This window comes from Lepisma saccharinum, chromosome 18 (genome assembly GCF_977018435.1).
Source record: "Lepisma saccharinum chromosome 18, izLepSacc3.1, whole genome shotgun sequence".
In the NCBI taxonomy this organism is placed as follows: Eukaryota; Metazoa; Arthropoda; class Insecta; order Zygentoma; family Lepismatidae; genus Lepisma; species Lepisma saccharinum.
Genome location: NC_139246.1, coordinates 17364274 through 17385245, shown reverse-complemented (window position 1 = coordinate 17385245; position 20972 = coordinate 17364274). Strand labels below are relative to the sequence as shown.

Below are 20972 nucleotides of genomic sequence, written 5' to 3'. Positions count from 1 at the left end.
AGGTAAAGTTTCCCGTGGACATAGCTCCATGCCATGAGGCACATTTAGGGGATGTGGGGGTACGCGACACACATTCTTGATCTCGGCCACTTTGAAGTTGATCTGATCAGCACCATGCTTAGGTCATCTTCTTTCCCCCCCCCCCCTGGGCACATTTATTTCAGGCTGGGTGAGCCCCACAGCCACTTTGTGTGTGGACAACGCTGTTAAAATTCTGACCTTAGATAACCCACCTCGTGAATCAAACCCTGGCCTCCCCCCGTGGCAATCAGATGCCCTACTGACTAGACCACCGAAGCTCACTGTGCACACTCACTCACAATTTTTTTTTCCTGCATGAAAAGATGATTCTCTTACAAATCTGAAATTTTGCTCTATCCCCAAAAGGTTTTTCTGAAATACTGAAATGCAACTTTCGCCATGAATTAGTCCACGCATTACAAGCAAATGTTGTAAAGATTCTCTTGTCATTATCACCTGGAAATTTGTAATGTAAAAAAAACAAAACAGAAGCTATAAATAAACTAATTTAATTTAAGTCTTGTATTTCTAAAGTGTTGTTTGAGACCAGTAGTTTCAGAAAATCTGAAATACCGTTAAGCATTATTCAAATACACAGAGCAACGTGGGAAACCAAATATGTGTCATATTTTTTCATACCTAATTACTAGAGACCGGATGTTTAGGCACTAAAAACATCTAAAATAGGCAGGCAAATAAGCACTTATAATTTTCAAAATAGGCAGTAAAATAGGCATTAAAATATAAATAGGCAATAAAAAAGGCAATTAAATTTAACTCAAAATTATGAAGTTAGACATACAAAAATAAATAGGTCTTTAAAAAATATAGAAACATACCTGTACATTCTATATAGTTGCTTAAAATAAACCAGGAGCTCATCATTAGAGACAGCAATCCAATATTGTACTTAATAAATCACTGCAAACAGGAGTCACGTCAGGCAAAAATTTTCCATTATGTAGTGGCTACACACAATAGCCTGACAAAAGAAATTGTTGGCTACTTCAAACCAGTACGCAAATTATTTAAATATACACTTTATCACTGCACACAGGGTTATTTCAGTTAAAAAATTTACACTATATATTCCACACAGCAGTTCGAACTAAGAAACTGTTTAAATGCATTTCAAGTTTGTGCTATACGGTTTGGCAGTCTCTGAAAAAGAAGCACTAATTGTGGTTGCACATCACAACAAGGTATTTCTTCAGGTGATCAACCGACAAGTTATGTCTGCGATCGGACAACACATTTTTTAGAATTGAAAAAGATCTTTCAACCTCCACAGATGTTACCGGAGCATACTTAAAGCATGCGAGAACATGTGGATCTAACTCATTTTGTATATTTTCACCTTTCAGAACTTGTTGTATTGCCCTTAATTTGTTCAAGTCCATATTAGCTGCAATAACTCGCTAATTGTTAATTTTAAACTTCTTGGAAGCATCGGAAACTAATCCTGGGAACAGAAAATTGTATGCACCGAGTTCAGTCATGTCCCAATTTTAAAGAAAATGCCTAAAATAGGCAATATCTGGCATTTATGAAATAATATAGGCAATATCGTATGAAATAGGCAAAATTAAATTGCCTTTAAATGAAGCTAATCCCTCCCCCCTGGCCTTCGCAACATTCGTTTTTATCATATCTCTAACAGGAAAGAATAGGCATTTTGCCTAACATCCGGTCTCTACTAATTACTCCTCGTCACACAAAGTGCACATCACACATTAAAAGGTGATATTTTCTGACAAAATATACAGCATGTTCAGATATTATTCACCCCATAAATGTTGGTGATAAAAAGCTTTCTATGCAAGTGGTGGAGGTCAAAAAAATGTCTTCCATGTACTTGGCAACAATCGGTATCATCATTCATTGCAAAAAAACAGGAAAACATTCTTGGGAGAATCACTGAAGATTAACATTTTACTGAACGTCTTGTGTGCAGTGATGAGGCAATTTCCTTTGTGTCACGTGTGGTTAATAGACACAACTGCAGAATAGGGGATTATGGACTTGGTGGAATAAAGTCCAGGATCGAGGAAGCTGTGGCATCAATCACCGTGGATTTGATCCTCAACACATGGTGTGATACATCAATAGAGTTGATATTGTGAAAGCCACTCAGGGTGTTAATGTAAAGGTTTATTAATAGTGAGAACTATGTTCACTAACAATTCTTTGAGTCAATTAATGTATTGCCATGTCTGTTGTTTCCGAGAAACTTTATACAGTAAAAATATTTGGATCTGATATCGGATGAATAATTCATGGACACACTGTAAATATTTTCAATGTCGATTGTAATTACTTTGAGCATTCCTTTTCAGGTTCCAGCAATAGTCTGTCAACAAATGCTTTTGTCCATTTACTCTGAATCTTCTCCATCATAGACATTTCCTGGTGAAAACGTTCACCATGTTTGTTGCTGATTTCTATAGATTTTTGCAGAAGAAAACATGGCCATGAAGCATGTGAATTTTCAACTTGTTACACTCCACCTGTTTGTACCTGACTATCATATTCTGGAAATCTTTTTTGAGATTTGGATCTTTATTCTTGACGTAGAAGTTGTCTGCAACTAGCTTAAAGCAAACCCAATCCAACTTTCCTGCTCCTAATAAATCACTGAATCTGGAATCTTTTATGAGACTTCTTACTTGGGAACGATGAATATCCCTACTAATTTTTGATCAATTTAATGCTTCACTGATCTTATCCATTGACTTTACAAAATTCTTCAGGGGATAAAGTTTTATGTGAAGTAATGGAAGAATTATATTCTATGGTAGAGGTTCCTCCACTACATTTTTTTCTCTAGGATGACGATCTAGTTGAAGAGGCCCATCCTTCACAATACAGGGACAGAATCTAGTTCACCTATCTTGAGATATCATGATGATCATTCGTAGACGAAGCAGAATTATTTTGAGTACACAGTTTGCATTCCCAGGAGTAGAGCATAACCTTGAAATCAGCATATATTTTCCAATTGTGTTCTTGGCATACGATAAACTTAAGCAAAAGATTCATTGATGAATAGACAGGTGTATTCAGTGCCAATGATATAACCAATAGGGACTTAAGTGAATTCATTAGCTGTGTGAAGGATGGCTTTTAGACTTGTCTTGGATGAATCTGTGAAAAGACACCAGTCTTCTGACTTGTGTTTGGGTCCCAATACTGCCAACATCATTTCAGCATTAGAAACCACCAAAACGAGAGAAAAGGCATGTAAGATCTTTCTTACGTTTCATGGAGCTCCTACACCCTTCTTAATAAGTTCCATTCCTACAACCTAGAGAATAGTTTCTGCCTTCCATTTCCACAATTTCAAATCCTGTATGAGATCACTTAATTCACTTTGACGGTGTGGTTTATCCGAGCAAGAGCGATGATGATCAACATCTTGCACACTGTCTGATTCAATTTCTGTGGGAAGAAATTGGTTTAATTTTTCACAGCATTATGGTTTTTCAGGTATGGGGAGTTCTCTAGAATGTTGGAGAGGATGAATTGCTGATGGTGGGTTAGGATAAACGATAGCATGCTGTGAATTACACATATGTCTAGAAACATCTGTCAAGAAGAAATAGCTCTGTAAATACTGTGTATAGTAGTACTGTAAAACTTGCATAGCCCAACCCTGATGCACTTGTTTTAATGTTTTGTAAAATTAAACAGAAAAGTTTTAAATTTTACAAAGAAGAAATAAACACTAATTACACAAAGTAATAGAAAATTCTATTTAAAAATCATCAAATACTGTCAAACTGCATTTTGGACAAATATGTTGTATAAATCAAAGTGGGGCATTCCAAAGTGAGCCAAGTGTGCCTCCCTGTATTAAGAGGTTTAATTTTGAAATAACCATATCACTGAATTTTTAAGAGATTCTTAGTAAAAGCTGAATAACATCAAGGATTCCGCTGCTGGCATTGAACTGTTCAGACTGCTTTAAAGAGCTGCCATTCACGGCAGCCCACGTACAGGATGTATTTTCCTGTAGTGGCACTACTTATTATGATGAATGATTCTGCAACAAAAGATACCAGAAAGTATTGGAAAGCATCATCAAGCAATGTCTCACCTTCATATAATCTCACCGTCATTAAAACACACCGTATATAATAAGTTGCCTGTTGCTTCAACCTGAAGACTTCCTAAAGAGATTTTCAGATTGAAACGAGAGGCGACACAGAGAATTCACACCAAAGTGACAAGCAACACACGTCTCTTGGTAACAAACTATCATAAATAAATGCAATCTTTTGAATCAAAGTGGCATGACAAGCGTCAGTTGTGTGTCACTCAAACTGGGTCGTTTCTTCAATGTTTTCTCATCATGTTACCCCAGTCTCTTGTTGCTGTATGTGCAGTGAATGTTTTGCTCTTGACTGAAGTGGCTTGTTTCAAGGAGAATTCTCCATATTGCATGTCGCCTGCCACTATGATCTTAAACCTCTCTTAAGGGAGATTTCAGACCGAAGCGACATGTGTTGTGTGAGGGTTTCGCCAAAATCTATTGAATTCACACTTTACCTTCAGAACCTCCTAACATCATACAAACAACACAACATGCCAGTGAAGTGCGCAACTCATATACGAACTGCAGTCCATCTTGAAGCACAGAAAGTAACTCTTATGGCTGATACAAATGAAATCTATACCTGCACGATCATGTTTACCCCAGTGGGATAGGGATAAATAATCTACAGTGTGGGTGACAAGTAACTAGGCATTGAAAATTTGTTGTAGTTTATGTAATATTTAAGCAATTTCAATGAAATTTTCTGTACATATACATTATGGAATAGGATTACATATGTGCATACAACTTTCACAATATGATAGCCGATAGGGTCGTAGGTCCATATTTATGCATGACACCATGAATGGTGTACGCTACCTAGCAATGTTGCAAGGGTATGTCAGGCCCATCGTATCTTGCTGGGAAACATTGTTGAGCTTGTTTACATGCAAGATGGCACGCCGCCACACTTTGCACTTACTGTACAGGACTGATTGGACCACAATTTTCTGGGACGTTGGCTGAGATGACGACGAGGACCTCACGCGCTGTGGCGTCTCCCTGTGAAGCTGGGCAAAGGAGGAAGTGTTCAAAACAAAACCCCACACACTGGAGGCATGGATTCGTGATGTTCCGAAGGAAGGCCGTGGATTCCTTGTTGTTCGTTGGAGGAAAATGGTGAATGCTGCTGGTGTCTACATTAAATCCTGAGATGGCATATATGTAATCCTATTCCATTAATGTATATGTACTAGGGCTGAGCCGGTATCGGTAAGTATAGGCTGAAATTTTTTCACCGATACCATTGTTTTTGAGTGGCTAGAAGCACGTTCAAAACCAACATTTCTTTCTTTTCAAAGGTTCATTCACTTGGCTCTGAAGAAAGGTGAAAAAAACAACGTATTTGTGCATTTGTTAATTGAACGTGGACTCAAGTTCTGTGAACAGCAAGTACGTGACAAAGATCCATACGCAGATAAGACTCGCAGTCAAGCATCTTGCAAATCAAGGGTAACGTGAAATTATGCCTATAGGAGTTCCTTCGAAGTCTACTAGGCTTTGATCCTACAGATGTGGCCTCATGTAACAATAATTCCAATGAGGTCCCTGCAGCCAACGAGGCACCTGGTGTATTGTGGACATCTCTCTCTTCAAGATTCCCCGCAGTCAAAACAGTCATTGGCCATGTGAGTGGTGGACGTGTCTCAGACATAGCATATTCCTGGAAATTCAAATACCTGGGCTAATCCCCCTTTTCCTTTCCAACTTTAGGCTTTTGTTTGTCCTGACCTGTATAACTGGGTTTCAACAGGCATGTTTCGACACAGGGAACACGGCAAGGGAATAATTTTCTTTGAACAACAGTTGATTACACTTACTTTCTGGAAAGTGAAGTGATGGATTTGGATTTCCTTCCACGCCAAGGAATAGAACTATGCATTAATTTTTTTTAGAAATCATTTGCCGAAAGTATATTCCATGCCAAATCAACACAGATATTCCAACCTGACCATCTCCGATTTTCATGAAATTTGGGGAGTTGAAACTATGCATGGAACTTAGTAACTATGAACATTTTTAGTCTCGTGCGTCTTGTAATTGTTAAATTATTCAAGGTCAAAGTTCGCATAAATTGCCCTTTTTGAGCCCGCTTAGCTATACTAAATGTGCTGTAACTCCGCCACTATTTCGCCTAGGAAGCTCAAATAAAGCTTATTGTACAGGGAATTGAACAAGCTTTCCAGTGATACATAACAAGCCCACCTTTCGTTAAAAATATAATTTTGTCACGTAACCTTGACCTTTGACCTTGAATATCTCAAAACATGTCATCACCAAAAATCGTGAAAAAAATATATTTGGTCCCTCATGCCATACTATAAAACAGATCAAAAAATCATTCTGGGACTGCAATGGGATCAGAAGATACAAAATAATATGTGTAACTATGTGACTGATAAAAGCCTCATTACATGAACTATGACGAGTCAAAAGTCCTTTAACACCCCATACAAAATGTAAAGGAGTTATCCTGGTCATGAAAGAAATAGGTTAGACACAGGGAGATCCCTAGCTGTGTGTGTCAAGCGCAAGTCTGGCACATTGTTGACCGCCATATTGAATTCAACGCAAAAATTTCAAAGGAAAGGGTGTGAAGTGATATACAAATCAGGCTAGAACTTCACGAGAAAAGAAACGGCGAAGGTTTTTCCAAAGTATCTTTAACCAGCAAAAAGTTATTACTGCATGCTTGTAACCATTTTCTCCTTTTTGAGGTGTTAAGAACAAAGTATTAAGAATGCTCCTAACATGTTAGGAACTCATCGAGACCACACTGACATCTTGGGACAGAAAGAAGTATATGCACCATTGAATATGATTTTAATCAGCAACATTCACCAAATACTTGAATAGTGGAGAATATTAGGAAAAGTATCTCAAGCAATTACGTGACACTTCCTTTGGAATGAAAAATTCTTCAGTGACGAGGCTATTTTTTAAGTTCACGGTAAAGTTAATAAAAATTATATGCAATACCTCTGATTTGATAATCTACAGTAGACAGATCCCAGCCGAATGGTTGTTGCTGGTAAGCTAATTATGTGGTAATGTGTATGGAGAACGGGAATGGTTGGTCCATATTCAACAACGGAACCTTAAATGGTGAGGGCTTCTTGGATGTGTTAACAGGTTTTTCATTCTTGCTTACGGGATATGGCACTTTTCCAGAGCTTTGAAACAGGACAGTGTGTGACCACACTATGTGAACATTTTGGAAATTTCTTCATGGTAAATTTCTAGGTAGATTGATGGGCAGATGGGGATCTATTAAAAGGTCTGCACATTCCCCAGATCTAACATCTCAGGATGACTTTTACCTTCAGAAACATTTGAAGAGAATGGTGCATGCACTAAAAGTCCCTGATATTGACCATCTGAGAGAAGGCATAGTTGCTGCTTGCGATGATGTTGCACCTGCTACATTGCCAAATGTTCTATGTGAGTGTGAGAGACGTCAACGAGTGTGCTCACAGGAACATTGACAACACAATAATGTGCATATATCGTTAGTGAAAGATATGCGTATAGCGTTTTGCTGCCTAAACATAAGTTGGGAAAACCTTCGCTGCTTCATTTCTCGTGAAATTCTAGCCTGAATTGATATATCACTTCACCCACTTTCCTTTGACATTTTTGCGTTTAATTCAATATGGCGGTCAACAATATTTCGGACCTGCACTTGACACACACACAGCTAGAGATCTCCCTCTGCCTAACCTATTTCTTTCATGACCAGGATAACTCCTTTACATTTTTATGGGGTGTTAAAGGACTTTTGACTCGTCATAGTTCATGTAATGAGGCTTTTATCAGTCACATAGTTACACATATTATTTTGTATCTTCTGATCCCATTGCAGTCCCACAATGATTTTTTGATATGTTTTATAGTATGGCATGAGGGGCCAAATACATTTTTTTCACGATTTTTGGTGATGACATGTTTTGAGATATTCAAGGTCAAAGGTCAAGGTTACGTGACAAAATTATATTTTTCGAAAGGTGGGCTTGTTAAGTATCACTGGAAAACTCGTTCAATTCCCTGTACAATAAGCTTTATTTGAGCTTCCTAGGCGAAATAGTGGCGGAGTTACAGCACATTTAGTATAGCTAAGCAGGCTCAAAAAGGGCAATTTATGCGAACTTTGACCTTGAATAATTTAACAATTACAAGATGCACAAGACTAAAAAATTTCATAGTTACTAAGTTCCATGCATAGTTTCAACTCCCCAAATTTCATGAAAATCGGAGATGGTCAGGTTGGGGCTGTGTTGATTTCCCATGGAATGACTCATGTCAAAAGTAACGTAACGTCGGAATATCACTGTACCGAAGTCAATCGCCTGATGTAGAAGGGAGAGACTGGTAAGCTTTCATTCAATCCTTACATTTAATTTATTATTTTTTATTCTTTTTGTTAAAGTTCATAAGAGAGACAAGGTAGGTTTTACATTGCAATTTTACTGCTACTTTCGGATGTCGTGTCCGGGGCTGGTAAATCGCCAATTATTCTTGTATCTACGGATGATTTAATGTTAGTTAGGGAAGAGTGATCCCTTAGTTTTAGAGGAAGTTGAAGGAGCATGATTTCATTTTTCAACATTCTCATAATATTTCTCTCATATTTGAAACATCTGACCGATTGCCCCTGATCTAAAAAAGATTGTAAAGTTGAGATGCATTGTTGCAACAGAGCATCGTTTCGTAGGTTAATTTCATCATCGCAGCTTTTCAGAAATACATATCTATAAAGTGTAATAATAATAATTATACTCATACATTATATATGTAATTAGTAATAACTAGCATTTGTTATTTTAAATTGGAAATATACAAGTGTCGGTATCGGTTCAAAGTGGTATTGGCTCAGCCATAATATGTACAGAAAGTTTCATTGAGATTGCTTAAATACGTATTACATAAACTATAGCAAGTTTTCAATGCCTACTTACTTCTCACCCACCCTGCAGATTGTTCCACACCAATTTAAAACATCAATGTTGTTCACTTTAAACAGTGGAGTGTATGTCAAGGGTAAGGAAGGAACAAACAAGAACTACAATAGAAATATATATGTAATTCTTATATAAAAAATATTAATGTACACTAACTTCTTAGCTCGTAAACTGATGAACTCAATATATTAAACAATACAACAGTGTCACAATTTAAATAGCATGTCATGAACATAACTTTTATTTTGCTATAACATTAGACCAGAAGACTGTATCAAAAGTTAAAAACATTATGACTTAATAGGTGACAAAAGTAGGCTCATATTTGATATAATAAGCAACTACATTTTCACTTAATGGTAAACTGTGAAAGTTACTTCTTAGAAATAAACATTCACTAAAATCTTAATGGAAATAAAATATATGTTCTAATCAGTACCTAGGACACACAATTTAACAGATTGGAAGACATTCTTGTATTCTAGGAATCATACATTATTTATAGTGTCTAATTATGTGGTTTGTGTACAAAGAAACAATTTGGTTCTGTATCACAAATCTAATTCACAATTGCACCTCATTTTTATTTAATACTTATAGGCTGTCTCACTAAGTAAAACCTGGAACTGTCTTGAGGAAAGTGGCTTACGTCCAGCTTTTGGAGAACACGAAGATTACATCTTCATCTGTCCCATAGCTCTTGCGTGCTTCATCAATTGCAGAAAAAGACATTGCACACACCCCTGTGAAACAACATAGAAAAACACTGTAAGGTAATACACCAAAGGAACTTGGGTCTCAAAACAAATTACTTACTTCTCCAGGTATTTTTAGATAATTTTCCAGATCTCTCTATAATTTGAATTTAACATCCATAAATGATATACAGTAGATCAGGTATTTGAGTCCAGTATAGTTTCACTTGTAAGCATAAATATAAAACACAATCACTAATTTTAAAATTTCTAGAGTTTACGTTTTAAATATTAATTTACTAAGAAAATTTACAATATGTTTTCAAACCTTGTCATGCACCTTTTACATTCATTTTTTTAATCAATCGGTAAATTATTGAATATTTTATCTGATCACGAGTGTAACATACAGGCCCGCAATGCATATTAATTATTCTCATATTTCTCATGTACAACTTTTTCATAAATTTGCACGGTTTAATTGGACTAGGCTAATCAGGATGGCACTTGCGACCCCCCCCCCCCAAGATATTGTGAAAACTCCATATACTCTAATGGTGAAATTGTAGCATGAAAACATAGATGAGGGGTACCATGAAAGACAGCAGGTTAATTAGTTTCTGTCTCATATCTGTGCATTGTGAAAATACAAAAAGACAAAGAATTGTACATCAAGAAAGTGATAGATGTTTATGAAAAGGAAGGGAGATGAATTCAGTTTCTATTTCAATGGCAGAATCAAGTCTAAACTTCCCTATGGTATGTTCAATTCAATTTCAATATTATGATTTAAAAAAAAAACAATAATAAAAAAAGGCAAAATATAAGTTTTTATGACTGAAGGGCAAGATATGAAATCTTACTCTGCCCCTCCCCCCACCAGTTCTCAAAATGGAAATTCCTATCTTTTGGGAGGATGCATTGCCAGTTTGTGGAAAGGTGGGATGATGCTTCCATGGAAGAACATGGAAAAAATGCATTTGGAAATTATCTCTTAGTAAGGGATATTTTATGAGAATTTCCTTAACATGGGAAAAGCATCTCCCACTTCAGCACTGTTGCTCCACCTGTGTCACGTGCCCGCACGGGTAAAGCATATGGTGGATGTTTGAAATGGCAACTCATAGATGGCAGCACTCTGTACAGCGTTGATCTCGCTCCGCTTAAATATTGTGTACAGGATAAAAGGAACATAAAATTATATATATGTATTGTCAGTATATAATCGAAGATTGATCTATGTTATTATAACAATAATGAACTATGAAAAAGAATATAAGAAGAGAGGATAACAGTATTCACCATATACATTACAACCCGAAGAGTCAAGAAGTCGGGAAATGTTTCCAATTTTGTATCTCTATTTTACAATCCGGTTAGGAACGAGATTTCTCAATCGAGCTTTGGTTGTTTTTCACCTGGCTGTGCCAAGTTCTAGGCTGCAACAAAGCACACAAGTTGCGCATCATATGCGGCACCGGCTCAAGGAGAGCGGGTAAGATCGCGAACCTCTGACTGTCCATTTGGGTTGTTTTACCCTGGCTGTGCCAAGTACTAGGCAGCACCGAAGCACAACGTAGTTGCGCATTTCATATGCGGCACCGGGTTAAGGAGCACGGATAAAATCGTGTACCTTAACTGTCATTTCTGGGTCGTCTTTCGGTGCATTGTTATATACATAGATGATAAAGAAGCGTGGGAAGCGTGCTGGCTGAAAGATCCATTGGGATTAAAGGAGGATATTGCTAGAGAAGAGAAGAAAGCCAAGCTAATTCCTATAGATATTGTAGAAATGCCACGCGATATCTATAAGGATATCAAAGATGCCAATTCTAAGGATCCCAGATGTGGACCCCAATAAATACAGTCCCGTGCGAATTAATCAGAACAAGATCCTTTTTTGTCTGAATTGTCAGCACTTGCCCACTAGGTTGCAGCAATGTACATGCGGTGGCTATTTTTATCTCTCGTTTTTTTCTGTGCATTAACTTGAGCATTGTTGACACAGTCGGGCATCTCGTGCATTGATCCTTTGCATTTGTGTACATATCTATGCGTTCATGAGTGTATTTTGTTCCATATAATCAGTAGGATAATTGTGGCGGTGGTGTCAGTGAGATTCTGCAAATGGATACAACACCTAGGAAACATTCTTCGATTGTGACTTTATTGCAAAATACGTCTATAACGCAAAGGGAGATAGCTGCAAAATTCTCTGTTGGTGTAGTTACAATAAATCGAATTATCAAGCAGTACAGACAAACTGGTTTCATTTCACCTACTAAAAAGGGGCAATGTGGGAGGAAGAAGAAGAAGACATCACCATATCATGACAGATTTCTTCTCAGGAAAAGTAACCAAAACCCGGCCGTAACTGCAGTGGAATTGACACGGGAATTGAGGGACAAAGGAGTGCATTTGGACGTTTCCAATGTACGACGTAGACCTCTTGGCAGCTGGACGGAAAGCTAGGAAACTAGTGAAAAAACAATTTATTTCGGCTGCAATGTGCAAGAAACGTCTCTCATGGGCCCGTGCTCATCGAAATTGGACAGAAGACGACTGGAAGAAAGTTGGGTTCTCAGATGAAACACATTTTGAGGTCCAGGGACAGAGGGTTCAATACGTGCGTCAGTCGAGTAATGAATCTGTAACGTCAGCACATCTGCAACAGACCGTAAAACACCCTGACAAGAAGATGTTTTGGGGATTCTTCACCCATGAAGGACCAGGATCATTAGTGCCAATTGATGGTATGATGAATGCTGACAAATACATAGTACGTGTTCTGAGAAGGAAAATTATTCCAGTGCTCCAGGAGAAGTTTCCAAATGGTGACTGCATTTTCCAGCAAGATTTGGCTTTTTGTCACACTGCCAAAAAAGTACAGAATTTTATGAGCGAGAACAATATTCGAGTGTTAAAGTGGCCAGGGAACTCCCCGGATCTAAATCCAATCGAGAATGTGTGGGCTATTTGCAAACGACGAATATCAAAACTTAACTGTTCCACAAAGCAAGCAGTGATTGAGTCTCTTGTTCGTGTTTGGTTCCATGACAATGAACTTAATGCAATATGTTCAAAGCTTGTAGAATCTATGTCAAAACATATAATGGAATGAAAAACTAAATATGCTGACCAAGGCAGTAATTTAATTTTATTAAAAATATAAACTAAAACGTAACGTTTCAACCTTCTAGCAAGGTCTTCATCAGACTCTGTATCAAGTACAAAAGTACAAGACTTTTGTACTTGATACAGAGTCTGATGAAGACCTTGCTAGAAGGTTGAAACGTTACGTTTTAGTTTATATTTTTAATAAAATTAAATTACTGCCATGGTCAGCATATTTAGTTTTTCATAATCATGGAAACAAGGCTTAATGGTGTTATATAATGGAAGTTATAAAACAAAAAGGAGGACATATTAACTATTAGAAATGATTATCTGTTTGTACCTTATGTGAAAAATGAATGTATGTACAAATGTGTTTGAAAAAGTTGAAGTATTCTATGTTTGTAAGACAATAAATGTAAATTTCTGGACGTAATTGCTGTGTTCCGGTTATGTAGAAGGATGTCCCTGTAAATAGTCAATCAGTTGTCAGCAGAAGTGACAACTGTAAGAAGAAGAAGTTTGTCCATTATTAATTACTGTATTACAATAAGAAGAAGTCCTTCTAGTATTGATTACTGATTTGGAGAAGAAAAAGTATTGAAGATTGAATTTGAAGAAGAAGAAGCCTTCCCATATTGGTTATTAGATGATAAGAAGGAGAAGTCCTTCCTATACTTTGTAAGAAGAAGAAGTAGTCCTTTTTATATTGAAGATTGAAGTGGAAGAAGAAGAAACCTTCCAGTATAGATTATTGAATCGTAAGAAGAAGAAATCCTCCTCATATTTAAGATTCCGTTGGAAGAAGAAGTAGTAGTCTTCCCATACTGATTATTAGATAAGAAGAAGAAAAAGTCTTACCATATCGAAGATTTAAGTGGGAGAAGAAGAAGCTTTCCAATATAGATTATTGAATGGTAAGAAGAAGTAGTCCTCCTCATATTGAAGATTCCATTGGAAGAAGAAGTAGTCTTCCTATACTGATTATTAGATTATAAGAAGAACAAGAAGTCCTTCCCGTAGATATATTTCAATATACCCACAACGATATATATGTAGATAAACAAATAGACATCTCGAAATACGATTATGTATATCAAATGAATGTAATCTGAAGAGATAAGAATATACAGTGCATTGTACCTTCTGTATTGGGTTAAATAAGTTGTTTCCTTTAGTTTCCTTAAGGTTATCATTCAGTTTTAGTTGCCCTGAGTGTCTCATGCTTTAACCTGGCCTAAGCTGGACTGGTGCTACAGGGTGACAACATTATCATTACACCATTGGGAGACCTCTCAGTGTGAAATCAGGCATAGACATGCAAACACTCGTGTCAACTTTGTGCAACCCAGCATGTTCATTCAAACTGAAATTATACAGGGACTGGCAGAAGAAGCTGACGGTTTTGAAATGTGTATATAAATAAAACAATTAATGTAATGCAAGGTTAAATAATCAAAATTGCTACAAAAACAATTACCATTTACAGTGCTAACATTAATTTTTCTTTATTTTGAAAATTGTGTCTGATAAACGATAAACCTCCATTCCTTACACATTCATGTAGCCTTGCCTTTAAGTTGGAAGTCGCCCTCACAAGCCTTTCATTAAGAATTGCTGCTACTTCATTGCGAATAGCTAACTTCAGATCGCCAATTGTGTGAGTGAGATCTTTCAACATACACTTTTGATTTGAGGTAGCCCGAGAGGAAATAATCACACATCTGGGGAGCGAGGAGGCCAGGAAACGTCACCATTTATTGACCCTATACGTCCAGGAAACATTTCCCAGACCATGCCCATTGAGATTCTTTTTCAGACTTGACCCCGTCTCTCGAAAAGTTCTGACCCAAAGCAGTATCGTATTCCCACTGGGTACATGGCCATGATGATCGACATGGAACTCCCTTCGAAACCATCGTTGGGTTTGGACAACGGACTCACCATTTTTAAAATATGCTTCCAACACAAAAGAACGGTGTTGCCCAGTTCACTGCTCCATCTTAACTGAAATGGCGTTGAGCGACGAAGCCAATGACCACTCCCCCGACTCAAAGAAAAATTAATGTAAGCACTGGAAATGGCAATTATTTTTGTAGCAATTTTGATTATTAAACCTTGCATTACATTAATTGTTTTATTTAGATACACATTTCAAAACCGACAGCTTTTTCTGCCGGTCCTTGTATTAAAAGGCATATAGATATAGAAAATTTCACAATCTTATGAGAGAGCTATTGAAATGGTCAGTTATTAAAGTCAGTTTAATACGTTCACAAAAAAAGTTTTTGAGCATGCACACATTACTTGACTGTTTATGCAAACTTTAGTGATGGTGCAGGCAAGAGACAATGTACACTGTTCAAATGAAGCAGCAACTCTTCTCATTAACCCCATACTGAATGCCACTTTATTTGAGCATGAGGGTACAAACCAGGTGAGAGAGAATGTTCCTTTTTATCTTGAATAAATGCGAAATAATACTTACTGTCACGGAATGTGGGATTTCTAAAAAAGAATTTTCTCCGCTTCAAATCATATCCACAAAGCACAACATAGTGACCTGCCAAAGATACAGACGGAATTCAGTTACACAGAATAATGAACTCAGGACAGGTTAATCAGCACAGTATCAGTATTGGAGAAAAAAGATTTCAACTCAATATTTGCATAAATATCCTGTGACTGAGTGCGTTATTGCTGCAATTTTGTTCTCATTGTCATGAATAGAAGGATATATAGGGTGTACACAAATAAATATCGGAGTTTCAAGTGTTTTGTATGGTTATGTAAGTAACTCCAGCCAGTTGTCTCCTACATGTGATGAAAGAGCAACTGTGGAAGTTGCGAATATATGTGCCCAAACTTTTTTCCTAACTCTACTGTATGACAGCTCCAGTTTTAAATATGGCAACAACTCCCAAGCACAAGGCATTTTGTGTATTGGAAATCAGGAGATGTAATTCAGTGATTACAGGCTTATCAACAAAGATTTAGATGTGACGCTACATCTGACAACATTTGCCGGTGGCATAACCAATTCCAGGTGATGAGGTGTCTGTGTAAGGGGAAGAGCACCGTGCGACCGCAGATCAGATGAGAATGGCTCGCCTCTTCTCTAGTGGCCTCCCAACTTCACCCCTGTGATTTCATTTTGTGTGCTTTGCCACCACTACCTGAATTGAGACAGGATTGTTGCACAAGACGTACTAACTTCGGTGTGGGAAGATGCGGACTATCAGCTGGATGTGTGTGCCATGCCACAAAAGGCTCCCACATCGAACACTTGTAATGTGTATCATGGAAACTCGTTGAGTTACTCTTCCATCTCAGGTATGATTCATTATTGTATTGTATATCACAGAGAAAATACACATGCCTAAAACTCCGATGGGCATTGATGTATTGACCATGCCTCACCCAATGAAAAACTATTTGGCATGCTCAAAGGCCAATGCACATAGCAGGTTAGTTTCAGAGTTCTAACAATATTATTACAAAGTATATTACTATGAAGTATTGTTAGTCTTTAAAACGAGGCACTATTACATACAAATATCAAGCATCAGTTACAAGACTTGAAAAAATTGCTGTGCAAATGTAATGAAGTAAAATATATGAGGGGCAGTCAAATGAAAACAGAACAACCACCATAAAACACATTCCTCGCAAAAGTTGGCAACCCTGTTGTTACGTATCGATACTGCCATATGTAGGGTAGGAGAAATGCATAGTGAAAACACACAGGTCCACACAGTTGCTTCGTCATTGCTCAGGAGGTGAGCGTAGTGAAAAGTGTGTTCGTCCAGCATTGGAAATGGAGGCAAGCAAAGAAGAGCAGAGAGGTCTGGTTCGTTTCTTGGTGGCCAAGGGTGCTGGAACATGCGAAATTCATCGTCGCATGTCTGCAGTGTATGGCGAACACTACATTTCCCTGACAAGTGTGCACGAGTGGCAGAAGAGATTCTGTGAAGGACGCACATCACTGCAAGACGATCCGCCCCAGGACAGGCCCATCGAGCCATTACGCCTGATGTAATTGCGAGGATCGATGGTCTGATCCGAGAAGACTGAGAGGAAGAAATTTGTGTTCAGGTTGGCATTAGTCATGGCTCTGTGCATGCCATTATCAAAGATCACCTGCAGTTCTGAAAAAATTGCATGCAGTGGGTTCCGCATCAACTGACGGAGGGACAAAAGATTGACAGAATGACTGCATGTCTGAGTCATTTGCAGCGGTACCACGAGGAAGAGTATGCGTCTCTGTCACGTATTGTCACAGGGGACAAAACATGGTGCCACCATTTTGAGCCCGAGAGCAAACGGCAAGCCAACAATGGAAACACATTGATTCTCCCCCGCCAAAGAAATCGAAGGCTGTCCATATGAGTTCCGGTAAGGTCATGCTGAGCTTCTTCTTCGACTGCAAGGGCCCTCTGCTTGTCGACTTCCTAGAGCATGGAGCCACAATCAATGTGCAGCGCTATGCAGACACGTTGCAGAAACTGTGACGCACCATAAAGTCAAAATGTCCTGGAATGCTGTCGGACGGAATCATCCTTTTCCAATACTGCCAATCTGGTGAGGGATAAGCTTCAGACATTTGGCTGGGAAACTCTTGAACATCCTCCGTACAGCCTTGATATTTCCCCTTGTGACTTCCACATTTTTGGTGACCTGAAGAAAGACATTTGTGGACATCAGTTTCATTCGGACGAGGAAGTACAACAGTGGGTGAGGTTGTGGATCCGTCAGCGACCTACCTCTTTCTACAAGACTGGAATTGATTGTCTCGTCTCCCAGTGGGATAAATGTCTTAACACTTGTGGCAATTACTTTTGAATAAAAACAAACTCCATTGTCACTTTGCAGCGGGTGTTCGGTTTTCATTTGACTGCCCCATATATATTCAGGGTGATTCATAATTCCCTCTGGGGTTTGGAACATTTATAGTACAAGAACTATAACACATACAGCAAAAAGGTGCATATCAGTACATAAAGAATCTCTCTTGCACTTGTAACAGGCCCAATCATGTAATTGCATATTTAGCTGCTAGGTGGCAGTATAACACAAACATGGCATGCACTGGTGAACACAAAGCATTCTGCATCTTACGATTTGCTAAATGTGAGTTGGTTGTGATGGTACAATGGAGATTTGGTACGAAATATTGAGCGGAAGCACCTACGACAATCCGTGCATAATATAACAAGTTCAAGGAGACTGGCTGCCTATATGATGCAAAATGAACAGTCCAGGTGAGACTGTCGGCTGACACCATAAACATTTGCCAGGAGCCCTAAGAAGTAACATGTTGTGAGAGTCAGGAATTGGAGATGTTGCAGCGAACTGTGTGGCATATTCTAAGCAAATGTCTTCATGTGAACCCATGCAGTTGTTGCAGGCGATGAGTCCCCAGGATCACAATTGTTTCGAGTTCTTTCTGGATTTCCAAAAGAAGCACGAGGAAGATGATTTTGCTGATTGTGTGATTTTTAATGATGAGACCACATTTCATCTGTCTGGATAGATGAACCATCACAGTGTTTTTTTTTTTGGGGCATGGAAAAACCATCATGTAGTGGAGCAACCCATTAGTGAATATGTTTTGTGCAGTTTCCTCATCAAAAGTGTATGGGCAGTTTTCTATGTGGAGGCAACTGTTATGGGTGTAGTATATTTAGACATACTGCAAAAGTGGCTAATGATATAATTGCAGGAAGATAGCGAAGACTTCGATTTTCAACAAGATAGGTCTCCCTCACATTTCCACGAGGGCTTCTGTGCTTACCTCAATGCTGAACTTCCTGATCGTTGGATTGGATGTGCTTCTTGAGATGACTCTCGTCTTCATCCATGGCACCTATGCTCACCCGACATAACCCCGGATTGGATGTGCTTCTTGAGATGACTCTCGTCTTTATCCATGGCACCCACGCTCACCTGACATAACCCCATGTGATTTTATCTTATGAGGTTACATGAAAGAGTGTGTGTTTGTGCCCCTGTCACGTGATTTACCACAATTGAGAGAAAGGACCACACATGCAGTCACTGGTATTGATTGTGATATGTTGGGATGAGTGTGGTAGGAACTTGAGTTCAGGATTGATATCTGCAGCTTCACACAGGGGTGCACATATTGAGCACCGGTAAGGCACATACCAAAATTGGAGAGATTCTTTATGTACTGCTATTCACATATCTGCTGTATGTGTTATAGTTCTTGTACAGTCAACGGCAAAGATAATGGTAGGCAAATGTCCACCGCTATTTTCACTACTTTTTTATTCTACATCCTGTGTTGTTTTAAGGGATGAAACTATGTTGGTCCGAAGCAGACATTGTTCTCTGCTTATTGACATCTTTATTTCAATTCATTGTCATCACACTGTGTAATTCAGACTGAATGAAAATGATGGTGGACAATTCGCCTACTGTTTCTTTCACCGTTGGGTATACTATAAATGTTCAAAACCCCAGATGGAATTATGAATCACCCTGTATATAGAACTTGTACTAGGCAACTTGTACGTTTTATTAAAACTGAAAATGCAGTCATGCAGGCAATCCATTTAACTAATTTTCTTCCATTATCTCCATTATTAAATCATTTCATAGGACACAACACTGATGAAATTACTACCAAATGCAAATGTTCTCTATTTATGGAAAATGAAACATACCATGGTAAGATACAGACCACGGTAGGCAACTGCGCAGTTCTGATGTAAACCTGTTGACTTTGCACAAATCACAGTGCAGGAGGTTGGCATTTGTTAACAATATAATAGGTCCTGATTCTGCGAGATGTCGAACAAAATCCTCGCACGTAACTTGAGTCTTTCGAACCTTAACTCCACTCCCTTCTGCTTCAGCAAAACGCTTGTTAACTCTCTGTTCATCCTGAAAAAAATATTAGCAACTTTACATTCTGAGTAAAATGAAATCAGAGATATTACAAATTTGTTAACAATAACAGACATGTACAAGAAACCTTTGTTCCTCAAATTTCGATAACCAGTTTTCATCTTCTTCAGATGTTGGTAAAAGAAGCTAAAAAGCTACATGTTCATTTAGGTAAAGTTAAAAAAAGTTATATTAAAGGTTAGGAAGAAAAGAAGTGGTTATGAAAGATTTGAGGAACAAATTTTCAGCTTCATGTCTATGTTACTCAAGACTTATCATGATCAGGCACGTAGCCAGGGGAGGGGCTAAGGGGGCTGAAGCCCCCCAAATCCTACAAATATCTAATTTAAATGTTATTTATATTGTTAATAACAGAAATAAAGTTATAACCACAGTAAAAGCTGCATTACATCAAAAAAAGTTTACTTGATAATAGAAGAATCAAGTTATATTTTTATATTCTACCATTAATGCAAAGTATAAATGGTTTCGCAGCTTCCAAAACTTATAGTTTTCTTTGTGAGAGGTCACAGAATATAAACTTTATGAGTAAAATTTACCACTAACTGTTAAAGCCTTCTTTTGAACCATTGTGTAAAAGATAATAAAAAAATAATAATAACTATGATTTTCAGTCCAGTAACTAAAAAATATAATAAAAATAATGGACAACAATTGTGTTATATATTCACTGATACGGTGGATTAAGTAGCAATGTCTCTCCATTTATGTAATAACAACAATAAATTTGGATTGAAATTTGTATATTTTTAATAACTTATAATAGTTAATATTGTAAAATAACAATAATAATTAGTCATTATTATTTGTACTAATCAAATTTTAACTATCCCTCTACAAATATTTGTGGCGACGCCCATGCTGATAAGGAATGAGCCTCCCTACCCCCCTAAAATAAAATTCTGGCTACGGGCCTGATCATGATGTCAGTAACATGGGACGTGAAATACATATATATTGTTATAGGCAAACTTGAGTTTAGAAAATGCTATCATATATATTTAATTGTACTTCACAAAACTATTGAAAAAAGGCTGAACCTTTGCACATCCCAACTCTGCCACAGTTTGAATAATGTTTTTTTTTTTTTTTTTTTATAAGGAATAGTTTGAGAATAAAACTGCAGAGATGATATTGTGATTACATTTTTTGTTA

General features: G+C 37.7%; 1 protein-coding gene across 1 annotated transcript in view; it reads right to left on the bottom strand.

The window, feature by feature from the left end:
• Positions 1-9202: 9202 nt before the first annotated feature.
• Positions 9203-20972, bottom strand: part of LOC146001880 (protein GUCD1) — a 32406-nt gene continuing 20636 nt past the window's right edge. Inside the window, exons 4-6 of the mRNA XM_083139589.1 lie at positions 19574-19793; positions 15373-15447; positions 9203-9818 (exon numbers count right to left, since the gene is read on the bottom strand). Of these exons, the coding sequence (XP_082995715.1) occupies positions 9721-9818; positions 15373-15447; positions 19574-19793 (393 nt within the window). The 3' untranslated portion in view covers positions 9203-9720. The remainder of the gene's footprint in view (positions 9819-15372; positions 15448-19573; positions 19794-20972) is intronic.